This window comes from Microtus ochrogaster, chromosome 10 (genome assembly GCF_000317375.1).
Source record: "Microtus ochrogaster isolate Prairie Vole_2 chromosome 10, MicOch1.0, whole genome shotgun sequence".
Taxonomy (NCBI): domain Eukaryota; kingdom Metazoa; phylum Chordata; class Mammalia; order Rodentia; family Cricetidae; genus Microtus; species Microtus ochrogaster.
Genome location: NC_022016.1, coordinates 45,797,727 through 45,810,405, shown reverse-complemented (window position 1 = coordinate 45,810,405; position 12,679 = coordinate 45,797,727). Strand labels below are relative to the sequence as shown.

General features: G+C 47.1%; 2 protein-coding genes across 2 annotated transcripts in view; both read right to left on the bottom strand.

Annotated features, from left to right (window-relative positions):
• Positions 1-12,679, bottom strand: part of Nbl1 (NBL1, DAN family BMP antagonist) — a 48,879-nt gene that overhangs the window by 14,014 nt on the left and 22,186 nt on the right. The gene's annotated exons all lie outside the window — the stretch shown is intronic.
• Minos1 (mitochondrial inner membrane organizing system 1) overlaps positions 6,410-12,679 on the bottom strand; it is a 28,572-nt gene continuing 22,302 nt past the window's right edge. The window contains exons 2-4 of the mRNA XM_005352950.1: positions 8,481-8,528; positions 7,676-7,785; positions 6,410-6,640 (exon numbers count right to left, since the gene is read on the bottom strand). Coding sequence (XP_005353007.1) covers positions 6,632-6,640; positions 7,676-7,785; positions 8,481-8,528 — 167 coding nt within the window. The 3' untranslated portion in view covers positions 6,410-6,631. The remainder of the gene's footprint in view (positions 6,641-7,675; positions 7,786-8,480; positions 8,529-12,679) is intronic.

The following is a 12,679-nucleotide window of genomic DNA, read 5'->3' as shown; positions in this document are numbered from 1 at the left end:
CAAAAACAAAACAAACAATTATTGGGTCAGGACTGGAGGGGTGGCTCAGTGGTAATAATGAGTATATACTGCTCTCCCTGAGGACCCAAGCTGGATTTCCAGTACCCACATCAGGACACTACCAGCTGCAGGGGAATTTGAGGCTTCATCTCTTCAGGAACCTGCACTCATATGCCCAGCCCCTTCCCCCATGTAGAAATGATTAAAGCAATAAAAATATATGTAATGTGGGTCACAGAAATATATTCATACATACATCCATAAGCCACGAAAGTTGGAGGGAACCTACTGAGGAGGACAGATTCAGCAGGACAGGCAGGAAACAGGGAAATATGGTGAAGTATAACTATGTATGAAATTGAGAACACTTTCTAAAATATGTTCTGTCGTGCGTGGGTGTTTTGCCTATGTCTGTGCGCCACACATATGTAGTGTACACGGAGGCCAGAAGGGGCCATTGGATTTAGTAGACCTGGAGTCACAGACGGTTGGGAGCCACCATGTGGGTGCTAGGGATTGAATCAAAGTCCTCTGGAAGAACCACGGTGCTCTTAACCTCTGAGTCATCTTTCCAGCCCTGGGAATAAACAAATAATTTTGATTTAATCTTTAGACAGGATCTCACTATGTAGCCCTGGATGACCTGGAGTTCTCTATGTAGACCAGGTTGGCCTCGAAGCAACAGACACCTGCCTCTGCCTCCAACATACAGGGACTAAAGACTTGTGCCACCCGTGAACAGATAACACCGTGAAAGATCCACTGAGGGCCATGCACGGGAAACAGCACGCGTGGGCTCTGCTGCCGGTGGACATGTCAGAGGCAACTGAAGTTCAAGGTGTCAGCCACTGGGAGGAAAGTCCCTGATAGCTGAGTCTCGGGTAGGCAAGGCCCCGAGAGCACAGACTCCGGAATGTCTTTTGTGTCTGCTGTGCCTTCTTCACATGGTTCCTGTTGCCATCTTTCTCTGGTATCTGGCGTGGTGTGAATGGGTGTGGGAATCCCCACTGCCTGTAATGTAGTGTGTTCATCTCACGAAAACATCCTGTTCTAGTGGGTATTTTTACCTGTAGATTATCTTGAAGATGATTTCTTAAGCTGTACCAGCTAACTGATAATAATGTTAGTTTAAATAGAGCTTTGATGATTAAAAATATATACAAGGGATTGTCACACAGCTAGAACCTACGAGTTTCCCCTGAGGACCTGCAGAGATCTCAAGTTCAGGTTAATGATTAAGGAAAACAATTGAATGCCAGGAGCCAGGCTGGCTCAAAGTCTTTTAATCTTGATGTTGGGAGATGTGTTCACAGGTCTCAGAGTGCATCACAGCTGAAATGAAGCCTTAGGATGACCTCAGGTTAGATTAAGATGTTTTGATAATAGCTTTGAGCCTAGGGATCAAAAAAGAAAGCAGCCCAGTTATTACTAACTTACATACTTTCCTTGAGAGGACTGGTTGGTGATCAAAAATAATGATTAATTCCTTGTACCGATTTCTGCCCTCAATCTCCTGATGAAGAAGCTATCAATGAGTGGGTATGCACCCTAAAGATTGAAGCTAGAGCTGGCTGATGTTTTCCATGTATAAACATTTAGGTTTGTGATTCCTTTAAGATCCCTTCTAAGAGGGCTGGAGAGATGGCTCAGAGGTTAAAGAGCACTGATTGCTCTTCCCGAGGACTTGGGTTCAACTCCCGGTACCCACATGGCAGCTCACAACTGTCTGTAACTCCAAGATCTGACACCCTCACACAGACATACATGCAGGCAAAACTCCTGCACATAAAATAAAAACAAATAAATTATAAAATATTCCTTATAAAATTACCTTCCAAGGTAAGTAGTAAAGTGATTGGTCCTTCCTTTGTAAGCGAACCTGCAGCCCACTAGTGAAAAAACTGGCTGGGAAGACCATCTTGCATTACCACCTATTAATCTGTAGCGAGTAGCTTGGGATAATCTGTTTTTCACCTGTAATACGCAAAACGTTAAATCACGTTAAAGGAGATGGGAAACATTTTTTAAATTTACTTTTATGTGCAAATAACCTATTTTATGTGCAGGTGTTTTTGCCTGCATGTATGTCTGTGTGAGGGTGTTAGATCTCGGAGTTACAGACAGTTGTTAGTTCCCAAGAACCTACACAAAAAACCCAGCAAGGCTGGGGAAGATGGCTCAGCAGTTAAGAGGACTGGCTGCTTTCGCAGAGGACCCAAAGTTTGATCCCCAACAGCCATATGGCAGCTCACAGCCACTGTAACTCCAATTCCAGAGGATCCAGTGTCCTTTGTTGGCCCTGCATGCACCTGGACACACAAGCTTATACAGACACACACACACACAAAATAATAAAATAAGAATAAATCTAAAAAAACCCAAACAAACAAACAAAAAAGCAGAATTAGTAGGGCAGCGGAGTTTCCCAGCACTCGGGAGGCAGAGGCAGGTGGATCTCTGTGAATTTAAGGCCAGCCTGGTCTACAGAGTGAGTTTTAGGACAGGCTCCAAAGCTACACAGAGAAACCCAGTCTCGAAAAACCAAACCAAAATAAAAAACTATTTCTGAGTAATAAATGGCCATTTAAAACAAACAGAATCCTAGCTGATTTCAAACTGGAACTATTACCAATTTCATTTCAATGAGATGGGCCATTACCAATTTCACCTGGCTTAATTGTGCCAAATCATGTTTAAACTGGTTTAAGTCAAATCAAGTTTAAACACAATCAAACCCATCCCAGTGTTTCTGAGGAGCACAGAGCCTGCTGAAGAGCCTGGGATGTGGGGTCGAGGCCAAAAGCATTGTTGCACTCTTGCCCTCAACCTGATTTTTCTTAAGTTCATTCAGCTCCCGAAACCTGCCTTCATTCATGAAGTAAGGATAACACTATTCTCTCACGGGTATGCTATGGCTACTAGGTGTGGTACACGTGAGAACAGTAACTAGCCCGGATGACATGCTCAATCAATGTTAACCATATAATCATCCAAGGCTTTGATCAAAGTATGTAATGCTGGCTCAAACTGGCGAGACACAAGAGAAAACGGTGGCAATAAAAGTGAACTTTCTCCCCCTGCCTTTCCTCACTTTTTAAAAGAAATTTTTTTTTTTATAGAGACAGGGTCTCATTACGTAGCCCTGGCTGGCCTGGAACTCAGAGATCCACCTGCCTCTCCCTCCTGAGTACTTAAAGGTATTGCCACTAACTTTCTATCCTCTCTCTCTTCCCTATTGAAGGGCCTCATTTATCGCACCTCCTCCAAGAATTCTCGACATCTCCCCCAAACACACACAGCTTGGGCTTCTGGCTCTGAACCCACAAAGTAAGGATCAAATAACCAAAACCTACTACCCTGGACTGCGCAGTGGCACAGTTCCGACCCAGGCTGGAAGCTGTTTTACGGTCTCCGCATCTTTGCCATTCTTTTCTCCTCCTTCCCATCCTGGCCTGGTACTGACCAAGTCCATATGCTCAACACTGAGTCCAGAAGCTACGTAGGATTTCAGGCCAGAAGTCGCGGTGGTCTCATGAGTACGCACCAGAACGAAGCAGAGTGTGCAGGAAGGGTGAGGATGGAGCATTTTCCACTGAGTGGGCCACCCTGGAACGGCTCACACTGCTCACCCCGTTTGCTCTCTCTCTCTCTCTCTCTGGGAATGTGCAGATTTCAACCCTTTCTGAAACAATCTGACCACCTACCTGTCCTCCCTACCATCCGCTCTCCAGGTGCTAAGGATGGAACCTGGGGCCTTGTGTGTCACTGAGCACCAAGCCCTGCCCTAAATGGTGTTTTTATAAGCTTGTACTAATAGCACACCCATTTGAGCCTCAAAGACTACAGGCTGGAATTTCCCCTGATCTCATTTACAGAAGAAACTGAAGTCTGGAGGCTAGGAACCTCCCCCTGGTGCCTGGTCGGTGAGGGATGGAGCAGGAGCTTAGGCCTAGGGCTTGACAGTCAAGCCTGTAGGCCTGCAATCTATTATTGTCCAGCCCTGACTCCCTGCTCCTGCTCATCTGCCCTCTTCCTCCTGCTCTTTATCATGGTCCTATCCCACACAGAGCTGCTTTGCTTGCTGGACACAGGACATCTCCCCTGCGCCTGTGCAGGACCACATTGTGTCCTGACACCATCCACTGGTGTCAGAGTTGAAGTGGCGCTCTCAGCACCCTTGAAGGAAGTGGTGATGGCTTCCAGATGAGCTTATTATCCTAAATTTAACATATTTTTTTCAGCACTTAGAATTTCCACCTTCTCCCTTCCACCCCTGTGCGTTTATGCAATTAGAAAGCATGCAACAGGAAACCATTTGAGTCTCAGACCAGTCTGGAGCAAGGCAACCCCAGCTCCGTGGACTACATCCTTGTGGAAATACTCTGCAGAGTTTATTTGGACAGGCTCAAAAATAGTCCTTCCAACAATGCAATCAGACTGAACCATGACAAGTAAAATCCAATTATGGGCTGGTTACATTAAAAAAAGATGTAAACAGAGGTTTGAGAACCAACAGGAAAAACAAAAGAGCCATCTCCTTCACCCCAGTGTCTGCTTCCTGCAGGATTGTGGGACTGCATTCTTGGGTCTTTTGAAACCGAGGAGAGGGTGACATTCACTCAAAGGGACAGCTCAGCAAAGTGTTCCGAGGCCACTTCTCAGAACAAAGGCATACTTCTGTAGACAGCAAATGTGTCCCAATAAAGGCTCCCCAGCCACTTGGAATGCAAAAGTCATTCACCTAAATGAGTTCAAAATACATATTGTTCTGGGCCAAATTACACAGTGTCAAGTTCAGACTGTATGTATTTATGTATGTTGGCAGCGCAGGCCACTTTTGGGGCGCCACAGCTTTGCCCTAGGATCCTGTGCCCAGCTGGGATCCCATCATTGGCTCCTTAAACCCATGCATCCCCTTGTGTCTGGTTCCAGAAAGGCAGAGGAGAGGCGAGCTCAAATCTCCACGACCCCACGAGGGTCCAGGGCCCCCAGAGGACTTGAATTTCAAATGAAACTTCAAGTAGAACAGAATGCTTTCCTTGCCAACAAGTTGGGATTTTGTGAAGGCCTGTCTGAGATCACGTGTGCGCACGCGCGCACACACACACACACACACACACACACACACGCCCCCCACACACAAACATGCTCTGTCTTCTAATGCTTTCTGCTAAGAGCTACAAGGTGGGAATACAAAACGCGCTAGGACTAAGACAAACAGCTGATGCTCCTTTGCTTGGCTTCAGCCCAGAATCATTTCCTTCTGGGGAGGGAGGGGAGATAGGGAGGACTGGTTCCTGGGCACTTCTGCAGAGGTTCAAGGGTGCTGGGGGACCAGATGCCCACAAACAGAGGCCTAAAACCTAGCCAGAGATGAGACAGAAGCTCAGTCCATGCTCCTGTCCATGCCAGGTTTCTGCTATATTCTAGACATGGGGCAGCTTTCCCTTTGTCTTTTTGGATGGGGGAGGGGCTGTCATTTTTAACTCTGAAGGCAGAAAAATTGGGAGAAGGGATACTAACATGTAAAGCAAACACGGAGAGCTACAAGCGAGGAACCCAGCCCTTTCCTTCTAATGGCATGGGCTGTGCTGTGTGAGAAACAGCCAAGTGGCTGAGGCATGCCATGGCCATGACTCGCTGGCCTGGGCACAGCCCATCTTTGGCAGAGCATCCCTGCCGCCTGTTCAGGTTCACAGCCCAGCACATGTTTCTAGAAAGGGAAGTAGAACAAAGAATAAGGGAAGAAAAAGCAGAGGGAGGGGAGAGGCCACCCTGACTTTACTCAAAGCCTGAGGTCCTGACACTGGCTGATGGCCCTTCAGCAGCCACTTCTGGCCTCTCCTGCTCTCGAGCTCATGAACTGCTTTTCCTTTCGCAGCTGTGAGCACGTCCATCATCCAGAGCATCCACCATGGACACCTACAAAAGCCTGAGCACAAGGGAGCTGGACATCAGAAGAAAATGGATAACACTCTATGTCGTGCCTCACACGAGCCCACAAGGGGAAGTGGCCCTTTGTCCTCAAACCTCAACATGTCCTTCCATTCAGGTTGTGGCCACCAGCTCCACACTGCCAGCAGGAGCTGAGATTGCAGGAAGCTCTGTGCAGTACTGGGATGGACATCAATGGTATAGATGTCAGCACAGCAGGTATGGCCAGACCAGCCATGGTTCACTGGTGAGCAGTGCGCAGGCCTAGCGCAGCATCAGGAGGGCACTCACCAAGACTTTATCATGGCCATCACTGCACAAGGGTACCACCAGTCTTCAAGGAAGGATGGGGGGCCATGCATTAGGGGTATGGGGAGGACACACCTGACTGTTGCTTCAAGAGGTCAGAGAAGAGGTCAGCTAGGCCAATTAAAAGAGAACCCTCCTGCCACATAAAGGAATGAAGGCCTTGCACTTGGCTTCCCACTTTTAATTTATTTAAGATCACCTCCTTACAATTTCCAAAGAGAAAATACAAAAGAAACAGACTTGGTTTCAAACACATAAACAGTGGCTGGAGTTGAAAGCATTGCTGAGGACACTGTCACAGGACGTCAGCGCACTCCAGGGCACTGCAGTATTCCTGAGGAATAAACATGGTTTCTCCTTCTTCCCGCTGGGATGTTCTCAGCATAAGTCACTGCTCCTATGAAGCAAGGACATTTGGTTAAAACGGGCAGGAGATGTTCCTATATCACTGGCTGCTGCCTCAGTCAGATCCCAGGGCCAAGGGCTCCAATCACATCCAACTTTCTGCTTGCATCTGCTGCACCAGAGACCCCAGTCTGAGAGGGGGGAAAAAAAAAAACAGGAAGGGGCAGGCATGACTGGACAGTCAGCTGTGACCCAAGAGGTGGCAGGTGAGCGCCAAGCACAGCCAACCAGCAGCTGCTGACTTCAGTCACTGGCAGGCCTTGCCTCTCTAAGAATCTCCCCCTCTGCTGAGTGAGGATACCTCTCCCACAATCCACTGAAAAGTGAGAGGGAAAAGGCTGTGAAGAAAGTCCCCAGGGTAGTGCACAGGGCTCAGTCAGGGCTTGGTCAGCAGTTATCACAATACAGCCATGCTGCATGAGCCCCCAGTGGGATGGTGTTCCTCCATGTGAGAAGGATGACAACATCCAGGCACAGACTCAAGTCCAAATGAAGTTACAAGGCCATTTTAGAGCAGCATGTGCAAGGCTGTAGCAAACGTAATATTTTCCACAGCACCTCCCAGCCATTAAACATCTAATACACATAATCACCTCTGATCCACCATCCAGGACAACTCAGCTTGGAACAATGGAAAAACTCACAACAATAGAAAGACCCAATGCCTGCTCCTTGCTGTCCACCCTCAGTCAAGCTCTGATGCCAGGAAGGTGAAGAGGCAGGGATAGCGGAACAGTCTGCCCCAGGTCAGTGTTCCATTCAGTCTTCCTGAACCGACATCAGACAGAAGCACTGTCTGCTCCTACAGAGGACCTGGGCACTTAGTGGCTCACGACCATCTATAACTCCAGTCCAAGGGATCTGATGCTCCTTTTCTGGCTCCATGGGTGCCAGCATGCACCTGATACACAGACATACATGCAAACAAAACACCCATACTCAGAAAATAAACACAAAGCAAAAAAAAAAAAATTGGTAAAAATTTGAAGAATTCTGCAAGGGAGAGAACTATCAATTCTGTACGTACTTTGACAAATTTTCCATGTAGAAGATACGGAGCCTGCAAGTCATGCTGACAGTTGGAGTAGGCCATCCCCAATCCCACGCCAGAACCAAAGGCTAATGGCCACATTCTTCCTAGTGAACACAAAGAGAGAAATCCCAACAGGGAATTATTAAGATAAAGCATCCACCCAGTATATGTGCTTTCACAAACCCTTAGTGGGCATCACACTGGTGACTGGCAGGTGACAGGCCCCCACACAGCACTGTAATCCAGCATGTTTAAGTGCCTGGGGTTGCTAAGTGTGATGCAAGTAGCCCAGTCGGGCATCTTTGTGCACCTGAACTAGCTTCCTAGCCCTGGCAGAAGGAACATGTTGATAAGGTGTTTGAAGTGTTTATTAATCTCATCAACATCCACAAACTTTGGTTACACACAGAAAGCCGTGGAGTTCACTCACACACACCTACAATTCCCCAGTCCCAGTCCTTCCCAGTTCTCCATGGAAAGAGGTCAAGCTGACCTGTTTGGCTTCTAGTCAATACTCAAAGTTAAGTTTTCCCACTTGCCTTTATTACCAGAGAGCCACATCTCTGGGTCACTTTAGAACTATGTGGGCATGCAGACTGGCCAGCATGAAATGTAGGCTTTTGAAAGGATGTCATGTTTTAAGACACCAGACAACCCTGACTCATTGCCCCCAGGGAACACTGGAGATGTCTAACCCATATAGACTGAGTCCACAGTCTCTGTCTAGCTCGTTTTACAACGGACGGGCCGGCAGCATTCGTACAGACCCTGTAGTGAGAAGCTGGGGACAGTCACTTACTTTTAAAGAAGGTGAGTGAGAAAACAACTCCTAATCCGAAACCAGTACCTGCAGAAACGGAAAGAGTGTTACAGTGCAGTAACAGAGACCCCAAACACAGGCTGAACTAAGATTTACACAACAGGCTACTTTTATGACTTGGAAGCCTGTTTTCCCGTTCTAACCTTCCTCACTGACAGCAACACTCTAGTTGCCTCCAGTCTCGCTCCTCCCAAAAGAAAATAAAAACCTTTATTCCCTATCACTTTGTCCTGAGTGCTGCAGAGTGGGAGGGTGAGGACCCCAAGACTACTGTTGCAGACAGACTGCACTCACCCCACACAGGAGTCACTAAGATGCTCCCCTTGTCACTTTGTTTCTCCGGGTGATGCTCACCGTTTTAGAGGAAGAAGAAATGATCCAGAACAATTTCCTACGGCTGCACTGTCACACAAGTCAGGGTCCAGATAGAGGGAGAAGCGCTTCCCTTTGCCAGAGCTGGGGATCCCATCCCAAGCCCTCACATGACAGGCAAGGGTTGTGCCGTGGAACTACAACCCGAGCCTTGGTAACTCCTCACTCTGAGTCTCAGCTTGGAAAAAGTTCTGCCTTTCGGGATAAGTTGAGTCAGAATTTGTCAAACCCTAGTTCTGATGCCAGCTTCTAAATTTCTGCTTAGCCCACACGTAACCTGCACCATTATTTAGTTTTTTTTTTTTTAAAGAGAAAAAGACATACTGCATCCGTGAGTAACCTGAAGCCCTACTTAAATAACACTCGGTGCTATTAGCTCAGGCGCTAGCTGTGTTCTCATCAAGTGCATGAAAAACTGCTACTGTACCACTTCACAAGGCTCGCCCCGCACTGTCTACCAACACAAGCTCCTCACTGCACATAAGCATTCAAGAATTTATTTCTCCCCCTCAGCCAAGCTCTATAGACCAACACATTCAGTTCATGAACTCTGTACTCTGTTCTGGTTTTGAGACAAAGATTCTCAATCCTCCTCCTCAGTGTTGCTGGGATTCTAGGCTGCACCACTATGCCCAGATTATTCTGAAGTTCTGTGTCTGTCCCACAGCCCAGTAGAGCCTTGGGCCAACCTCTTTATGAGTAAATCACATGAAGTCCTGGTTCTCCCAAACTTGTGCTGCTGCTAAAATCTGGTGGGTTTCATTGCTCTTCTGCCTTTTGAAGCAGCATCCTGCTAAGCAGCCCTGGCTGTCATGGTATGTACCACTAGTGATGGTGGTGCACACCTTTAATCCCAGCACTTGGGAAAGAGAGGCAGGTGGATCTCTGTGAGTTCGAGACCAGCCAGTGAGTTCCAGAACAATCAGAGTTGTTATACAAACACTGTCTGGAGAAGCAACAACAACAACAAAAAAAAACATGTACCAGCATGCTCAGCGGGTTCTGATCATTCTACCACACATAGGGCCACAATGTATTTCTTTCATTAGACAAATACAAAACATGTGGCAAGAACAGACCGCAAGTGTGATGGTGGTACCACAGATTACCATGGGGTTGAAACGGGAACCAGAGGTGGAAGAAGATACCAGAGGAAGTTAAGTGCAGGAAGACAAGTCAGGAGAATTCCTCGGGATGGGCTTGGCAGTTCCTTCTGAAGATTCAACTAGCTCTGTACTGAGTTACAGGACCCCCCCCCCCCACCAAGAGGCTGTTCATAGTTCATTCTCTGTTACCAGCAAAACTAGGGAGAAAAGGGCAAAGCAAAGCACCCTGGTGTTTCTAAAGAGGATACCTCAATCTGGTCGTCCAGGTGCTCCACAAGTGTCAGTGTCATCACAGGAAGGTACAGTTCCCTGTGCTCTACTGCAGCTGAACTTCCAGTGGAGTGTGAGCTGAAGGTTCTATGAATGAATTTGCCCCTAGGAATAGGTTTAGGCCTAGGACAATGCATTCACATGTGTGTGTGTGTCTGTCTTAAATTTTAGCAAAAAATAACTTTTAATGTTAAAAAGAAAATTAGCTGGGCAATGGTGGCATACACCTTCACTTTCAGCGCTCGGGTGGAGGCTGGCAGATTTCTGAGTTTGAGGCCAGCCTAGTCTGTAAGAGCAAGTTCCAGGACAGCCAGGACTATACAGAAAAACCCTATCTTAAAAAAACAAAAATTAAAAATAAAAGATTACAGAATACAAATATAAAGGAAACACTTTTACTATATAAGTGTTTGTATTTTAAGCTAAATGCGAGTACAAAAGAATAAAAAGGTTGCCAGAAATGGTGGTCTGTATTCCAGCAGAGGCAGGAGGATCTCTGTGAGTTCAGACCAGCCTGGTCTATAGAGTGAATTCCAGGCTAGCCAGGCTGCAGAGTGAGGCAGTATGTACTTATATTACTGACCAGTCACTGACCCTTCCTGACACTGTGCCCAATAAGTCTGTTCTCTTTGTAAAAACAAAATACCAAGAGATCATTGTTAATGAAAAAAACATTTTAAAGAAGTGTAGTCTGAGCACACCATCCATGCCTGTGAAGTCTGTAGTGACGGCCCAGGTGTCAGACCCCTTGTCTTATGTTCAGATGGCTTTGGGCAGACACGTGCCAGTGTTAGCGACACCACAGCATGCAGCACAGTAATGTGCTCCTGAGGTTCACAGCCAGAGATCCGCCTGCCTCTGCCTCCTGAGTGCTGGGATTAAAGGCTCAAGGACACATTTCTAAGAACACAGCAGCACAGCTAACACACACTGGACACACAGCTCGCCTCTATGTCGTGTGAATTTTAACTAAAATCACCGGTGGCACTGTTCAATAGACCCTGTGCTATTAAGTATTTTGGTGCCAAATTTAAAATGCGGTATCTGAAAAACCAGTAATGCTGCTCTAATTTCCATCTTTAAAAAAATTCATGGGAAAGTAGCTTGCCAAAGTTGGTCTGGTAAGTAGCCAATTGAGGATGGCATAATGAAAAGGAAAGGGGATTAACACTAAATGTTACTCTTGAGTACCCAGCACCTCCTTTCCAAGGAAAGTCTTTTATTTTATGGTATGTGTACTTTGCCTGCTGGCATGTCTGTGCACCACACGCACGCCTATTGTCCATGGAGACCAGAAGGTGTTGGATCCTCTGAAACTGGAGTTCCAGATGGTTCTAAGATGCCATGTGTGTGCAGGAAATCGAATCTGAACATGAAAATGCACATGTGTGCACGCGCGCGCGCGCACACACACACACACACACACACACACACACACACACAGCCTGTGCTCTTAACTACTGAGCCAGCCCAAGAAAATTAAAACAAACAACCTTCTCAGTTGTGACAGTACAAATCCCAATGATGGGAAAGGGAGGCAAGAGGGTAAGGAATTCAAGGCCATCCTTAACTACATAGCTAGCTCAAGACAAGTCTGAGCTACACGAGACCCCAGTCAAAACGGTACCCCAAACTGCCTTCTATGGTAGATTACCTTGTTCCCAGAAAATAGTGTGCCCAGAACAACCTGCTGTTTACAGAGCTAAGCGGATCCAATTCGGCCACTGTCCCCAGTATATCCAGACACAGGATTCTCCTCTATTTTCCACCCACCAATGCTAGTAGAAACTTCTAGAAGCAGTGAAGTAAGATACAGTCAAAACATGATCCATGCTCTCCATGTAACAGCCAGAGTGCTAGGCAACCAGGCTAGTCACAAGCCCATACAAAGCCAACAGAATCATCCTACCACACATGTCACCCAAATTAGTCTACCTGTCAGGACTGACCCAAGAACCTCAGAGGATAGAAGCCACTGCTATGCTATACCAAGCCCAGGAACCTGGTATTGCTTGCTTGGTTTGCAAAATGGCAGAAGGTTCGGTTTTGTGGCAACTTGCCTCACTCCTCGCAGTCAGCAAGGTCAGCACTGAGAATGAGGTGGACTGGCCTCGCTCACAGAGGCAAGCCAATGAAGGCAGGTAGGCCTCCAACCTGAGCTTTTGTGCATCCCTCTGGAGGCAAGATTTTGGCAAGGGAACCAAAGCCCAGAGGAAACTATTTCAGCATTTTTCTAGTCCCTTTGCCTCCATGCCTGTCTCTTCCATTTTCCCCAAGGAGAGAAAGCTCTCTGGTGCTCAATGCTTCCTAGCAGCAGACCACAAGTGATGCTCAGCCCACTGCTGCCAGCACCAGTCAATCAAAGGATAAGACATGCCCACACCAACCCAGAACGCCCACCTCAAGAGTCCAGATATGTGACCAGCTGGC